The 17,804-nt window shown below is 39.0% G+C and overlaps 1 protein-coding gene across 1 annotated transcript in view; it reads left to right on the forward strand.

Annotated features, from left to right (window-relative positions):
- The window catches only part of ADGRB3 (adhesion G protein-coupled receptor B3), a 460,271-nt gene that overhangs the window by 354,247 nt on the left and 88,220 nt on the right, over positions 1 to 17,804 (forward strand). The window contains exons 17-19 of the mRNA XM_075046423.1: positions 4,958 to 5,084; positions 6,774 to 6,877; positions 10,172 to 10,274. Coding sequence (XP_074902524.1) covers positions 4,958 to 5,084; positions 6,774 to 6,877; positions 10,172 to 10,274 — 334 coding nt within the window. The remainder of the gene's footprint in view (positions 1 to 4,957; positions 5,085 to 6,773; positions 6,878 to 10,171; positions 10,275 to 17,804) is intronic.

Below are 17,804 nucleotides of genomic sequence, written 5' to 3' on the forward strand. Positions count from 1 at the left end.
TCATTTCCATGATTTCATGCATTAGTTTTTCTAAATTGTGTGAGGGGAAAAAAAGCCCTAAGTCATAATGACACAATGGTAATCACATTAACAATTTCAGGGTAAACAATACTTTGTTAAACTACAGTTTTCTGTGTGACATTATTAAGCAAAGTGTGTTTCCATCCACCTTTTCTTTGTGTTTTTTTTTTTTCTTCTTTTTCTTTCGTTCCTTTTTACTTTAGGAAAAACCATGGAGATAAACCAGATGTTGCCATATACTACTGGTAGGGATAAGATTGATCACAGTAGAAATTATGCATACTAAGAGTTAGGTCATGTCTCAGACATATGGAGATGCACAACTGAAAGGAGTCTCCCGCAGTTGAGCCTTCCCTATGGCTTCCCTGGGATTTTAGGTCCAGGTGCAAAGAAGTAAGCAGGTGTTGGAAGGACTTTATCTTCACTAATGTGCCAGCCAGCACATCTGAACAGGCACAATGATGTACGTAATCTGCTACTCAAAAGGGCCATGAGCTTCTTTCCTATCTTTTACTAGGCTAAAAAAATTCTTATGTCTGCATTTTCCATGTGCTTCTCATCATTATATGTCATTCTTTACTGAGAATAGAGTTGGAATACCAAAGTCTGTCCTAAAGGAAAAACAGCACCTAGTTGAACAGGGGAAAAAAAAAGAAAAAGTATAATAATGTACATACCCACGAAGTAGGGATTATTGAAATTATCTCAGGAGAAACAATATCATAATTTCTTAACTTCTATGTAGTTTGCTTTCTATAAAGCTGTTATTAAATACTTAAATAACAGCTTCTTGCTGTTATTTAAGTAATGTAACTTAATGGTCGAAAAGATTTCTCATCCTACTTTAAGCGCAGATAACATTCATCAAAGAAATTACTAAAGTAAGCTACCATCATATATGTATAGCCAAGTTGTTAATTCTTCATTCATGATGATCAAAACCCAGGCAACTACTTGGATCACTACTTGCCAGCATGGAAAGAACAGTTAACTGTATTGTTAACTTCCTTTTTCTCTGTCTCGCAGCAACTCCCTCCAAAAACAATCTTTCATTTGAAAAAAATTCTTCAAAATAAACTAACAAGGTAGACAGTGTGCAATATGAGGTGAAGTCCATTTACTGAGTGGTTTTGACAGCAATGTCATAGATGATTTTGATTTATCAATATGTTAAAGTAGACAAGACAATGCAATTAGTAAGACTTGTATATTATTAATTTTAACAAAATATGTCAATAGTAAGTGGTAAACCATGTCATGAGACCGAGAATAATACTGCAAAATAAGGGAAACATAGTTGCTAGTATATCAAATGTGGCTTGATTATCAGTGTGTGTCAGGTTGGCAGTTGTGTCTGTGAATGATTTTTTTGTTATTCTACAAAAATGCTTCTATCCTATAAACTACATTTCCATTTCAACATCTGAGACAGTCATATTGTTGTTTTCAGTAGTGAGCATCACTTACATATCATGCAATATTGCATAATACATTATTAAAGAGTAAAAATCGCATTATTTCTTCTATGTCATACACGTTTAAAATGCTTTTCTGTACATCATTTGGCCATTGTTTTTATTGCACAGTATGTTCCCAATCCTTGATTGGAACTAAGAAGTTTACATTAAACTCTGAAAAGGTTTTGAAAGGACACTCCGGCATTCCTCTAACTGTAAGACTACTCTGAGAAGGACACGCTCACTGGCAAATGTTGGAGCTGAGGTTTTTCTAGTGCTTATGCCGTATTAGCCATAGATCCATGGGCCCAAATGACATCTTGCTTAGACTTTTTCCCCTACTTCCCTCCTTCCCCTGCTCCTTCCCCTGCCTCAGCTGCAGGATGACACAGGATCTGCAACGGTGAATCTATGCTTCTTGGGAATTCCTTTGCTTGTACCATGGGAATTCTGCCAGGTTGATTAAATCTTCTGTAGCTCAGTGGAACAGTACAAAATTGCCAATAATGGGCATGAAGCTACATCTATATTTGCTACGTATTTTCAATTTGGTAATTTTCCTTGATATAAATAGAACATGTGTTAATAGTACCTGTCACTCCTTTATAGCTTTCTGCATAACAAGAAAGATCCACGGGAATAATAGGTGCCCTTTTGCATATTCATATGCTAACCCTAAACATTAGACACAGAGTCAAAGAAAATCACACCGAAAAGGAATGAAACTTCCAAATATGAGATAGATCCTGATTGGCCCAGAAGAGTTGCATTATAAGAGGGACAGATCATAGATGGGGGACTTCACAAAAAGTGTAGCACTGAGATACACTAAATATAATGCATTAGTTTTAACTCTATGTTTCCCCTCCTCATTTACTTTATACCTAAAACCAAATACTGGTTTTATGGCAGCAAGTCAAAATGTCCAGCATCTCTGAGTGAGTTAGCAATCATACATTTACAATTGAAGTGTATCACTGAAAAAATGAACAATTAAACAATTAAATGTAAAAAGTGTCCATATTAGACTGACTCTGCTCCTGCCGTGTCAATGGGTGTCTTATTGTTAAATTCAATTAGACCACTTCCTTCATTTCAGAGTGCTTTTGGAAATTCCACTAAAATTTTCAGTAGAATTCAAGAAGTTTAGCAAAATGTGTAGTGTATTTGTAATACCTGGTGATATAGTACAACACTGAACTGCTCAGCTAACGTATGACTGGAATTTTGTGTTTGCGCAAGTGACTTGAAGAACAGAATGAGCCCCTCTAAACCTGGTGGACTGCCCATGATTTATACTAATTTAAATATAATTATAATTGTAACAGATGTTTTGTTTTAAATTAAACTGGTCTCTGTGGTTGTCTACCTTTTATAATTAGAGCTTGTCTAACTCTGTGCATTGGACACCATCTGCAAAGATTTAGCGCTAACTGTATGCATTGTGCATCCAGTGCTTTTCAGCATAGGGTGAATTCAGTATATTAAATCTTATTCTCAGGATGAATAATACCATCCTTTTGTTTTAAAACATGTCACTTTCTCTTAAGCTATCATGCTTTAATATTTAATCAGCACAGATAAATGCATTTCATTTGGCCTTAACTGTGTGTCACAATAAGGTAAGAGACAGGAAAGCTAATGCAATAAATTGCTTAAGTTATGCAGAAGATAATGCTTCAGAATTTAGAATATGTAACTATATTTTTTCAGAGTGGATGTTGATTTAGCCTGTGGCTCTCTGAAAGACACAATTTGTGAAGGAGAGCTAATAGACGGCTTTAGTGCCTTGAAGAATTGGTGATTTTCTCTCAGTTATTTCCCTCAGTTGCCGTTTGTTTTGTTTATTACAGGATACTGTTCCAAAGACAATAGCGTGTAAGGGTTACATCTGGTGCGTGTTCAAAAACTAGTGGCGCAAAATGCCGAGGTGGGCTGGGGTGAACTGCGCTCTGAGAGCTGGCTTGAGATAACCAATTGCCTTTGCATGAGGGCCCCAGCATATAAAATCCCTCACAAAGGTGGGTTGTCGAGGCAGAAGAGGTGAAACAAGGGTGATCACAGGGACTGGAGATTATTATTCCCCCACCTTGTTTCTTCCCCCTTCGTTTTTCTTTTTTCAAGTCATTTAGTGACCTGAGGTGAAATGGCCAGGAATTGACAGCGCACAGGCTGCTGCTTACAGCAGAGTCGTTGCAGTTGCTCCCTGGACATGAAAGGAGGGGAAAAAAGATGAAAGAAACCCAATTGTTGTTCTCTAAACATAACATATGTAAAGATAATAGGTTTGCTTTGGTTGAAACCAACCCCTTTTTCCTATAGAAATGATTTCCCCCCTGCTGCAGTTCAGGAAAAAGGAGAGATGATTTTTTGTCTCTCCCTCTCCCTCTCCTCACCCGCACAAAGAAAACGTGGGTTGATACCATTTTTATTGTTCTGCTGGGGTGGGTTTCAGACCTTGCATTAGCATATTGAATGTTTAATTGAATTCAGGGGCCGTGTTAATCATCTTGTTTTGTTTAGGGGCGGTTGGCGAAAGGTGCCAGCAAATGATCGCTTTGGCTTGGGGTTAGCGTGGTGCTGCCACCCCAAGAAAAAGAAATCGAGAAGGGGGAGGGAGCTAGGGAAAGGCGAGTTGACTGAGTGATGTCTGGAGGGCGAACTCGTGTGTCTCTTTGGTGATGTTGTGTGCTGCTGTACTGAAATCCACCCCTCTGCCGGAGCTAAGGCAAGAGTTGGAGGCATCTGATGCTGCCGTTTCCAGGGTGAAATTTCTAAGGCTGATCACTAAAAACAATAACCGAAAAACCAAAAATCCTCAGCAAAAAAATAGCTGTCAAAACAGGAGATCCGGCATATCCTGGTCCAACTGGCATAACCCAGACAGACGTTTGAAAACCATCTGCCTTTAAACTAGCCACATGCACGAGACCGGGGGGGTGGTGGTGGGGGGGGGGGGGGGGTGTAAAAAAAAAAAAAAGGAAAAAAAAAGAAAAAAGACACTACAACTAAGAAGCACCACATTTTTTTACAAGAGGGAGCCGGCAGGAAAGGAAAAGAGAGGGGTGAAAAAAAAAAAAAAAAAAAAGCGCGAGAAAAAAAAGCCTCCCCCTCTTCCCCCGATGAGTTTTTCGCAGTGCTCTGGTGAGGCTCGGAGGTGGCTGGCAGCGCAGGGGGCGGCTGCTGCCGCGGCTGGCGGGGCTCCGCGCAGCGCAGCGCGGCGCGCCGGCTTTTCAGCACCAGCGCGCCGGACAGCTCCGCCGGCCGCTGCCGCTCCGCGCCCCGCACGGCGGGGGCCGGCCCCGGCCCCCCCCTCCGCCAACAAGTCCCGCTCCGCGTGTCCGGGAACTCCGCTCCGCTCCCCTCGCGATTCAACTGCATTGTGTCCTCACGGAACTGGCCGTCAGGCGTAATTATCCCCGGTTTTTCCCTCCTCCCCCCCCCCCCGCCCCCCCCATCCCTCTCTCTTTCCTTTGCAGGAACGACTCTTTGGGAACCTGGTCCACCCAGGGATGTAAAACTGTGCTTACCGATGCATCCCATACGAAATGCTTATGTGATCGTCTCTCTACCTTCGCCATTTTGGCTCAGCAACCTAGAGAAATAGTAAGTAACAAAGCGGGGGGGGGGTTGGGGGGGGGATATCCAGTTTTAATGCAAAAGGCAATAGCGGGGGGGCCGCGGGGGTGGGGGGGGAGCTGATGGAGCTTTGCTCTCAGGTATATTTCAGACGTTGCGTTGAGGAATTGTTTAATATTGCAGGTAGGGAAATGTTAGTCTCCCGGTGTCCACAGTGTCTCAGAGAAACGAATTCCAGATTCTGTGATACAACTAAATCCTAGTGAAATTTGCATGTTCTCGAACTCTGAATTTTTCAGAGAAAGCCTTCTAATTGTGATGCAAATGTGTCGGAAACTTTTGTATTGAACAATTATCAACTTAACAAGCTTTTCAAAGGTTGCAAGCCTTTCCAGGGGAATGTGCAGGGCTGTATTATTGCTCTTGGTAGGAAAACCCTAGATACTGTAGTTAAACAGATTGCAGATCTGCATTGGACGTTTTCAGCACAGATTTTTTATGTAGTCTGTTGATATGATGTAAGAGAAATAATCAAGTTTTCATGAGAAAGGGGGGACATTGAGTGCATAAGCAGACACTCCCAGTATTACTGAATGTAAAAAGAGCTAAAAAGCAAATATTTGTGAAGTTACCCTGCTAAGGCATAATTTCATTTTCCTGGGTTTGGAAGAGTATGATCAGACTCTTTTTAATGGCAAAGTAGACCAGTTTGGAACAAAGTGGTTGAAATAAAATGTTACTTTCCGCCTGAGATCTGGCCTAAAAGTACATCGGTCTTCTCTCCTGTTTGGGTGACAAAAGATATCTTGATAAATGTAATTTATAATACAACCCTGAGGCTTTAAAAAGCATTTTGGTAAACCAGGCACAGTATCCTTTGAAACTTTTAGATTTAAATTTTTTCCATTTGTATTAGCAAATACCATGTCTGTTTCAGAACATGAGCACATATACATACAGAGGAAAAACCTCTACCTGATATCTGATGATAAGAGTTTCTTTTACGGGAGGGAAAGCTAGTTTGTTTTCAAGGTCATTTATTTATTTTCATTTTTTATTAATACACAGATCACAAATGAAATAATTCTAAATTTGCAGCTTCTTTACAGAAGGCTTATGATATTGTTGCCATAGATATCTTGCCATTCCTTCTAGACAATCGGATGCCCAAGGAAATTAAGCATGTGAGAATAGTGGATTGAAGTCAAAGTTATTAAAAGTCAGAAAGTTTGGTAATTCTGCAACAATCATGAATCAAATTCTGGGACAAATTACTGGATGGTCTTTAATATATCACAGTGAAACCAAGCTGTTTGTTTAATACACAATTCTAAATATTGCTGCTTCTCAAGAGGAATATGTCTTTTAATTAATTTTAACTGGGGAGTAGTTTAAACTTGTGCTACCGTCATACCCTCCTGTTACACTGTAATATTACTACTTTCTTTATTTTTCAAAATATCGTGCAGGTATTGTAAGGCAATTTAAAGCTCAAAGGCCTCTGAGGAATGTATCAATAATTAAACAGATCTTGGAGTTATGTATGGATCAGTTTTGGAATTAAGTTGATTTCTGCTTCATAAGTAATATTACTGAAGCTATCTGTGACAGCGTGGCTGCTTTTATCATTCTGCTTTTTGTTGCTTTTTTTCCTTTTGACTTGTTTTAATTGCTGGAGGATGGTTTTTCTTCATGGTTGTCTGTTGTAACCTACAGATCATGGAATCATCTGGTACACCCTCAGTGACCTTAATTGTAGGCAGTGGTCTTTCATGCTTGGCCTTGATCACCCTAGCAGTTGTCTATGCAGCACTATGGAGGTATGTAATGGATTGACAAAGCCGGATGTGAATACATAGTTATATTTAGTTGAATTAAAATTTAAAGAGAGCATTAGATGCAACATTTATTACTTGGAAAAAAAACCCCAAAATGTAGTGCATGTTTTGACACCTAAATTTGTTGATGTGATTGATTAGTTTTACTCTCCTGGCCTACTGGTGATGGTATAGCCCAGTCTTCTCCTTCCCCGCTTCAGTGTGAATGGTATTGCTCTCTCAGTGGGTTATTCATAGTGCTAATTAACATTTTACAGGATTCCTCTATATGATATATTTCATGTGAGGCTTCTGGCCTATACCTTTGACTGCTTTTCCTCTATTTACGTTTTAAAACAAAACTTCTATGTGACAAAAATGACACATCAAAGTGCCACATCAGGTATTGCAGATTTAGGGAGGTTCAGTCAAGTGGTTTTGAGTTTATCCACTTCAGTTATAAGTTTCAATGAAGACCATAAAATTAACTAGTCTCAAATAGTGTAGTGGTACATTCCAGTAATAGACTTTCTTTCCATCTGGAGTTTACTATATTGAAATATTATATAGACTGAAAAGTGCAATAGATATTTATGGAATAAATTAATTGGAGAAGTAATGAGAAGTAGCATGATGTCTTAGTGTAGCAGAAATAGAAAAGTAACAGGAAAAGTCATGCCAAGTAATAAATATTAAAAAAGTGAACATGGGTTCTCATTTAACTTTTTCCCATAATAAAAGAAAAATAGGTTCTTATGCAAGTAAGAAGAAACACAGGGAAAAATAATAAATTATAGAGTAATGTAAAATTAATAGAATTTTGCTTTTAGAAGCAGCTTGATAATTTTACACCCTTTTCTCTTTCACTCTTTTATGTAGCCACAGAGACTCACAGGATTACACATATATATAATAAATATAGACTACCTAGTTACATAAGTTATAATAAAAAAAAAATATAAAAATTATCAGTCCTTGTCTGTGAAAGCTAAGAATTGACAGTATTTCAGGATATAATTCCCATCTGAAGAATTATAGTGTTATTTTTGCACTCCCTGATATATTTAGCACTTGGATGGAAATACTGTCATGCTCAGTGGAACTGGTCTTCTCCATTATTTAAATTAGATATAACGAAAAAAATTTTTACGATGAGGGTGGTGAGGCACTGGCACAGGTTGCCCAGAGAGGCTGTGGCTGCCCCATCCCTGGCAGTGTTCAAGGCCAGGTTGGATGGGGCTTGGAGCAACCTGGTCTGGTGGAAGGTGTCCCTGCCCAGGGCAGGGGGTTGGAAGTAGATGATCTTTGAAGGTCCCTTCCAACCCAAACCATTCTATGATTCGATGATTATGGTAACTTCCAAGCAGAGAAAAAAATGTATGTGATGTGTTATGGACCTAGTGTGGGTTCTGCATCCAGCTGAAGAAAAGATAATTCATATAGATCTCGGTGTTCTATCAGTGAGATATTTTGAAAGTATTATGACAACTGAGTGGCCTGTCATTTGAATCATTAAAATTTGCCTTCAACATGTTTCTCAAGAGCACAAAGCAACCAACTATAGGGAGAAGATAGACACTGAAACTTATATGTATATATGTTTGTTATTGTAAATCTAGGGGTAGGGAGAAATTTGGTATTTTGACCTTATGTCTGTATTTATATTTTGGAACACCCACCTTCCCTTTGAATGTCAGGGCCTGTTTAGAAGTGATATGAGGTAGAGGTATTCTGGTCTGAAGAAGGCCTGTGTGAACATTGTTTTATGGTTGATAGATTTGACCCCCCCAACTGAAAATTCAAACTGAAAAATAAATTCAATGATGTCAGTCAAATATTACCCTTCCTTTCCCTTTCTTTCTCTTCCCTTCCCTTCCCTTCCTGAATAGTGTGCTGGCAGAAAAACCTTCCTGGCTTAAGTCAATGCTATGAGCTCCCGCTTGCGCTGTATTTACTCAGCCACCAATATCCTTTGTAGTCCATAGATACTCAGTGTTGGGAACTGGCCCAGGTGAATCAATAGTTAACAAATTAGAAAGCAGCAGCATACTGACTGTGTAGACAAAGGCACTAGACTTTCTGTATTTGTTTGCAAACACGTAGAACTAGCCTTAACAACATTGTTATATTTTAAGGAAAAATGTGGTCTGTGGTATCAGGGTTGTTCTGTCTTCTCAACTAAAAACTGTAATGCTGTATTACTTAGTTGATAGCTGAGCAAAAAGGACTCCAATTCATTTCATGTCCAAAGCTCAGCATTTCTCATGGGTTCTGCACCCTTTGGTGTGACCTCCTCAGAGTGTGAGCTATGGGTGTACAGCTCGGGAGGAGACAGCAATACTAACTAAGCTCCAGTGAGAAGCATATAGTATAGGTATGGCGTGGTCTTCGGAGGAACTGAGCACCCTGAACTTTCATTTACTTTAGTAGTCAACATTTACTTTGTTAGCAGCTCTGAAAATCAGGTCAATAAGGTACCTCACTTGAAACCATAATCACTCTCTTTCTGTCCTGTAGCATATAAAAGGTTGTATATAGAAAAATGAGGACATTTGCATCTTTTGAGGAAATAGGTGATAAGAATATTTGACTTCTTCATCCTAAACATACTTGTAAAATGAATATAAGTTTGCGAGAGAGGCTGTGTGATGCTCTGCTGTAATTTAATCTTTCTGTACGAACTTAGCTATTTTTTGGCATTAGGTCTTATGAAGATGAAGGCATTACAGTATTATTGTTTCTTCATACAAGTTATTTTGTAAATGTGGTGGGACGTCAAGATTCATGTTATCGTTATCCCAATAACATGTTTCAAAACGCAGTGCCATAGTATCATCGACCAATCTGCATCTTATTTATGCATCGTGGCCCAGATCTCCTGTTTATGTAAATCACGATATTTTTGCTGAAGTTAGTCATTGTGAGTGGTCTATGCCAGCTGTGGATATTCCCAGGGAGGAGCAGAGAGCATAAGAAGTTCCTGACACGAATGCATGCAAGCCTGTTATTATCAGTATGGTGCTGTGCTAGAACAGTGTTGCCAGCAGTTTTTAAAAGAAGCATTGATAGATTATTTTTAAAATATAGCTAGATACTAAGAGGGAATTGCAGAATATCTATCAAAATATCACAGTTCCTATGTTTGTAATGTGATAGCTCCCTGAGCACTTGAAAGAGAGCACGCACTTTTCAGAATATCTCCAATATTTGGTGTAAGAATTGCATCAAAGCTTTGTATGACTTACTAGTTGTTTTCCTTTTAGAAAAGTTGTGCCCTCTCTTTGTTTATTTGAACAGGTACATCAGATCTGAGAGGTCAATAATTCTAATCAATTTCTGCCTGTCTATTATCTCATCAAATATCCTTATCCTGGTTGGACAAACTCAGACGCATAACAAGGTATGATGATGGATTGTATTAAATTTGCACTTAAATATCGATATCTTTGTTTTATTTATGTTTAAGTCAAAATAATTACATCCATTTAGTCCTATACTCATAGGACTTGGCATTTTTGGTAAAGTATTAACAGACAAGGGAAAATATTTACCGTCTTTCGTAGTCTTTTTTTTCCCCTCTAAGAATCCCTTTTGGTATTGTTCCCTCTGGATAAGCTGTGTTCTCTGTGGTAGACTTGTATGTTTTATAACTAAATTTCAAAGCAAAAAAAGTTCAAAGACTCAACATCAAAAGCACAAATTCTGGTTCATTATAATAGTTGTAATAGGATTGTGCTACAGTGTTTTTGTCTTTTCATTAACACACTGGTACTCAAAAGGCAAGTAGAAATTGCTTAGAAGTTAGAGTACTACTCTTGAAAATGTGCAGAAACAGACATCATAACAAGCTATAGAACTGTTAAATCTCTGACTGATGTAGCTATAAGAAAGTAATAACCCTGCATACCTTACTTAGTGATATATTGCTGATTTATTACTAATCTGTTCTCGGTCTCTTTCGGAACGTTGTTGTCATTTGTCCCTGTCCTGTAGAGCCGGGCTGTGTCAGTGTTTTGAGGCATCACCCAGCGCCTAGTGATACTAGGCAAAATTCAGAAGTGACAATAAGTGGTTGCTTAAAATTAACTAGAGCTACGTGCTAGCTTGGAATAGAAAATAGGATGTAATTAGTGAATAGGGCAGTATGTCAGGGAACGCTGTTACGTTTTGGACTGAGCAAGTATCTGTAAAGTAATTCTTTATCCCACTGTGTTAAACTACTTAATGCACTGCTCATCTTAATTTTTTCAATATCTAATGAAACACATTCATCATCTGCTATAGGATAACTGGTGTTTCTACAACACACCTACAATTAATCATGTATTCTTTCCAAATGAGTGCTTAGAAATTTAGCTGCCGAAGTCTCATAAATTCAACACGAGTCACATAGCTGTTCTTTGTAAAACATACCCAAAACATAGTCATTTCCAACACATGATTTATCAAAATTATTAAAATTAAGATATTAATATGTTTTAAAGTTTTGAAAGTAGGTAGAAGAACAAACAAAATATGGATTTGCAGAACAAACCCATGTGACTCACAGATTTTATTCAGGGGGAAAAAAAGTCAGAAATGCGCAAGCAACGTCAGAGTGCCAGAGGGCAGAAGAAGGATTAAGCCTCTCTAGCATTTCAGCACTAACATGCATAGTCCTATATACTATTTTATTAAGTATTTCAAGAAGAAATACAGTGCAGTAGCTGAAAGTTCCTGTGTATATTGCCACTGTGGAATCAGGGTTTGAGGGCATCAGAACGACTGTGTGTGATAACATGCTCCCTAGGTATGCTGCCAGCCTTTCTCTGATGCTTGACTCGGGGAACTCTGAACTAAAAACCACCCTTAATCCAGTTCCTTTCTTTTAATCTTAATCTCCTTGAGCTCCCTCATTTCTGCTTCCTGAAGTCCTGAAAGTGCGGAGATACTGTATTGACTTATTTCTGAGAACAGCAGATCCTCAAAATGGAGATGTTCAGAGGAAATAATTGACAGAAAAAACAACACATCACAAAGTTTACATTTTGAATATATGGCCTGAAAAATGGCTCTAAAATACCACTTTTTACTACACTTGTCTTCTTTTTGAGTCCACGTCTTTTTTTTGATGCGTGTACCACCCGGGAGCTTCTAGCCAGGGAGTACCTCTAATGGATCAAAGGCAGAATACATTTTTTATACCGAGGAAGATATTCCTTGTTACAGACCAAAAATCTTTTTATCACTATGTCCACTGATATGTGAATAGATTGTAGCTCCAAGAGGCCGGCCTGTGAATGTACCATCAAGAAAATGGCCAGCTAAAGCCACTGGTTAGCAAAAGCTTATTCAAATTAAAGCAATCAGATCCGGGTATGACTTCAGTGGGTTTGTAAGTAGGGATGTGTTTTGGCATCACGTGTTTGAATTCAAGCTCTGAATTTTTTATTTTCGAAGGTCATATATGACCAGAAGAAGCCAGTCTTTGATATGTAGTCCATAGATCTAGATTACACTACTGACATCTGTAGGAAAAATTATGCTTTCATTTTGCTGATCTGGAAGATTCAATCTGTAAATGGGAACTTTAGAAAGAAAATCAGGTCCTTACATACGGTTTCAGATGAGAACCCTTTTAGATTTGTTTCTGAGATTTTATTATTTACTAGAAATCAAAACATTTGGGGTTTTAGTGTTTGTTTGAAAATTTTGGGAGAAATCTTGGGAATATTTTGTCAAGACAATGTAATATTCAAGCCAGCAGAAATTGTTTCTGAAAAAAGGCTGAGGTGGTGTTTTATGGCAAGAAAATGCGCTCAGTTTTTTTAATGTATCAGAGAAAATTTGAGAAACATGATATGCCAAGTTGGAGAGTTTATTTACTCTGTTGCATTCTCATTCTTATGTTCCTACTGTTCTCATATTATTGGGGCACCTAGTGAACATCCATATGATGCTGCTGATATTCACAAAGTTGAAGAATGCCCCTTTTTTCCATGCTTTAGTTTGGCTTTGCTTCTGAGTTCAAATTGTCCCCAGCTCTGTATTTGTATATATTCCCTTTAAGAATAAGTGCCTGTAATTGTTGTCAAAGCTGAATTCCAGTTTAAAGTTGAACAGCGTGTAAGTTAAGCGTACCAAAGATGTATTAATAACAAACAGCGTATTGTCAGTCTGTTTGCAGTTTGTGGCTTTCTCTATCTGCATTAAACACTGCACCAACCACTTTTATTCATTTCAGTGGTCTTCCATCTCCAGGAAATTTCCGTGGTTCGTTTTAGTACACCCATTGACGTCTGTGACAAAGAAAAAAAATATTGAGTCTCTTGGTCTGGATAAGTGCATGTTTTCTGTAATTTTCTTTCTGATTTACATAGATCATAGATACTTAGCGTGTTAGGTTTAGCTCTACTCTTTGAAAGCTGAGTATTTCCTCAATGTTGTTCCAAAAGCTTCTTTTAGTGAAGACTAAGTGAGTTTGAATATTGCACTCTGGTTCAACTAAGTGGTGCCTTTTTTTTCTGTAAAAAAAGATCATGGTATTTCCCACAGGCAGAAATGGACAAAATATTTACAGAGGACATGCAGAAGTAGTTTAAATTCTTGCAAGCTACCATAGCTTTTCCACTTCTAGTATTCTCTGTTTAAAAGTGATTTTTTTTTTTCTCCAGTTTCAGTAACTCGAGGATACCAACATTAGACTAGAGGTCTAGGTCATGAGGCTTTTTAGCTTGTTTTAGAATAGTTCATGATGGGAGGCATGGAGGGGAGTATGGCTTCTCTTGGAAGATTTGGATTGGGATAGCAAAAAGGCCTTTTGTCAACAGAAAAGCCTTGCTCCTTTATTCCTTCTTAGCCAAACGTGTTGTGCATTTTATTGAAGGACACAGCTGAGAAATGTTCTGCTTTTTCCAGTATGTTTCCCCAAACCTTCCAAAATGCGGAACTTTATTCAAAGACTTTGTAATGTTTCAGACTGTGTAAGAGATTTCTGTTTTGTCAGATCCTGTTTTGAAATACAGGTCACTGAAGGCTGAATTTACAAGAATATTATGAAATTAATTATGTATCTTGTTTAAATATACTCGGTGTTATGCTAGGCATGAGAAGCATATTAATTTACATTGGTATTTCTTTCTGTCTCTTATTTTCCTTTCAGTGTTAAATGTTAGCCACATAATCATATTTAAATTGGGATATATGCAACTGATGTCCTGGAGATAGCCCTTTAACAGCTAAACTTAGTTGTAACATGGAAATTAAGTCTCCTGAATTAAGGAAGGGTAACACTATTCATGTATAACCTAACTGCTGAAATATCTGTTATTTCACAAACACTGTGAGATCTCCCTAACATCCACAAAAGCATTACGTATTTACTTTGAGGAGACTGACAGTTTTCTTTGAGGAAATATCTATCAGTGATTTGTAGGTTTCACTGTAATGTAACTCTTGCTATATTATATTTCCTAATGTTCTTCTTGCCATCAAGAAAAATGGTTGTATTTCTTCTATATGTGGACTTTTAATGCTTAAGCTATAAATCTTTACTATGCTTCTGATCCCATTTAATGAATAGATTCTCTACCCCCAATAAGTTATTGATTAATATTATGTGGGTTTTTTCATAAATTCTCTTTCCTTTTGAATACATTCAGAAAATATCTTGGTTTTTTCACAGTTTGCCTAAATAAAAACATATTAGCTGTTTGATGTAAACAATTCTTGTTTACCTATTTTTCCTGTGAAGAAAACAAAGATGAATACAATTTAAAATAAACCATAGAATTCATTATACATAGGGCAAAAGTTAATTATTTTCTATATTATCTGTTTCTGAGTGTACTTAAGAGTTCATTGCTGAAGTTTGGGTCACTTGTGAGAAACAGGCATATTTTTAGAAACGTCGTAAGCCTTTGAACATTTTGTTAACTATAGTCAGGTTTGTGTGTGCCTACCAAGGGAAGAACAGGGAAGGTGTTAAGGCACAAGGCAAGATTTAGCAACCCTGATATTCTGTGTTATCCCTGTTTAATTGCAATATTCAGTTTATTATGCTTAGTATTACATTTTGAAATTTGTCTCTTGAACCATACCTGAAAGATTATGAAAAAGGCATGTCCTGACCACCTAAAGCACGTAACATAAACAATCAGTAGTTTTGATAAATGCATTGTAAACAAGCAAAAACCCCATAAAATTTTGTAGATAGTAAGATTAGAATGTTCACTAAATAGGCCAGCTGGACAAAATAACCCCACTTTAGCCTTATTTCTTTTCAAATAGAGGTTCTAGGCTGAAAGAAGCAAATAGAAGCAGAAAGGAGTTGAGAAGCCACAGCATCCCATTCCCACAGCACTCTGAAGCAGCTGACTGTGTAACTAGAGCTCCCTCAGGTTTTGAGAAACGGTGGGTGGCGGGATCCCCTGAGAACCCTGCAAACGTTCAGGTGGTAATAACGCTGCTTCGAACCACGCGGCTCTTGCCCCGTATCTGCCACTGCCTTACAGATGCAGGCATCGTGGCAATATATCTCCTAGGAAACAGCAGGGGAGACCTAAGAGCAGATGGAATGAACGGAGAAATGATGCTAACACAGCATTAAGGTTGTGTTAGAAAATCAGTGAGGAAGTAGGGAATGTCAGGCTGTAGCACTCCGTATTTCAGGGCTTGCCCGGAGTACTGCCGGGGAATACCCCCCAGTCAAGCAGCTGAAGGCCGGGAAAATACGTCCTTCCATTTTTGCCAGTACCCAACTTCCAAATTAACACCTACTCTGCCGATTGTCATCTCTTTCTTCGTGTAACAGCTTTTTGAACAGCTGAGCCACAGAGTCTCTAGTATGGGTCAGCCATCACAGAAACACACCAGTAAATAGTAGGTCAGCAGTCAGAGTGCACCGCTCCACTCACATCCGCCTGCTGTGTATTCAGGATCTCGGAAACAATTAACGGGAGAAGAGCCCACTTAACTAACTATTACAGGAGTAAGTCTGTTTAAGCAACGTTCTTTTACCATGCCAACTTCTGACAAAACCTGTTAACATCAGCTGAATTAACTACCTGCTTTTAGATTCTCAGGAGAACCTCCTGGAGCAGATCTTTCTTACCCAAGATCAGTAAACATTGTCATTCATGCTACTGTTACCTGCCTCAGAGGAGAAGGTAACATTTGTCTCAAAAGTGCCTGCCATTCTGTTTCTCAAAATACATCAACTTTATCATTCAGTTTGCTCTTTCTAAACAAAACAGACATTTTGATTGTAAGTGGGTTACAGGGAAGAAATTGGGTAGGTATTAGCAGCATGTGTTCTCTGCCTCCGATCCCCAGAACCTTTTTAAGAAAGAGCTCTGTGAACTATTTTAGAATCACAGAATTGTTCAGGTTGGAAGATCATCTGGTCCAACTTCATTCTCAAGGCAGGGTCAGCTGTAAGGTCAGAACAGGTTGCTCGGGGCTTGATATAGTCAAGTCTTGAAAACCTCCAGGTGTGCAAACTGCACAACTCCCTTGGGAAACTTGATCCACTGCTTGACTGTCCTCACGGTTAAAATGTTTTTCCATATATCTGGTGCGACCTCCTCTTGTTTCAATGTGTGCCCATCATCCCTTGTCATCCCACCACGCATCACTGTGTGAAGAGCCTGCCTTCATCTTCTCAATGACCTCTCTATAGGCACTGACAGGCTGCTGTTAGATGCCCCTGAAGCCATGTTGTCTCCAGGCTGAGCAAGCCCACCTTCCTTAGCCTCTCACAAGGCAAGTGTTCTAGCTCCCAAGCATCTTGGTGGCCTCTGCGAAACTCACTCCAGTTTATCAAGTCTTCCTCGTAGTGGGCAACCCAATTGTATTGGACACAATATTCTAGATATGGTCTAATAAGTGCTGAGCAGAGTAGCACAATCCATCGCTCAACCTACTGGCTGTGCTTCTCTGGACGCAGCCCCAGATGCTGTCGACTGTGTCTGCTGCCAGGGGACACTGCTGACTCATGCAGCTCACTTGCCCATCCCTCCAACCTGTCTAGGTCTCTCTGGATGGCAGCCATGCCCTTCAGCACATAGACTGGTCCTCCCAGTTTGGTGTTATCTACAAACCATATGAAGAACCGCTCCACTGCCTACTCCAGGTCACTGACATTAAACATAGGTCCCTGGATAGACCCCTGTAGTACTCTGCTTGTTAGATGCCTCCAGGTAAATTACCACCCATTAGTCATTACACTCTAAGCCAACCATCCAACTAGTTTTTTATCCATCTAGTTGTCCACTCATCCGGCTGTGACCTCCTAGCCTGCTTAAAAGAATATTGTGAGAGACTTTGTTAGAGCTCATTTTAATGAGATTTATTTTGAAAAGCAAAGATGTTGATTTGGAAATCCAAAGTTTACCCATGAAAGGCGTAGACTGCGTCTGACCCACGACTCACACTGGTGCCAACTCTAGTGTCTCTCAGCTGGTGAGGGTCTTCTCCCACCCTCCTAAGCACACGTTGCACGCATGTGCTGAGCAATGTTGCACAGGTTTAGTCTACTCCCTCCTCCCTGGTTGTGGCGCTGAGCTTCATGCTGGTGTGTGTGCCTCTGATGTCCGGTCTCAGCCCAAGAAAAGCATGGGTCAGACTTCCCTGAGGTAACCCTCTGCTGTCCTACTCTTCCCAAAGTGGTGGGTTTTTTCCTCCTTGCACTTCAGGGCTTGTTTAGAGTAGTTTTTTCTCTTCTAGAATTCACCCCCACAGCCCTGAGGAAAATAGCTCATTCTCTCGCAAACACCTGTTTGAATCATTTCAGACAATCTGTTGATGACTCAAGCAGCTATTTTGGGCTTCACACCTTTTTTCTACTTCTCTTTTGCTTATTTGTTGAATTGCAGTGGAAATAGAAAAGCAGTCAATGGGAAGCAGATCAACCTACAGACAGTTAAATGTTCATGTCTTTCATTTACATAAT

This window comes from Buteo buteo, chromosome 15 (assembly GCF_964188355.1).
Source record: "Buteo buteo chromosome 15, bButBut1.hap1.1, whole genome shotgun sequence".
In the NCBI taxonomy this organism is placed as follows: Eukaryota; Metazoa; Chordata; class Aves; order Accipitriformes; family Accipitridae; genus Buteo; species Buteo buteo.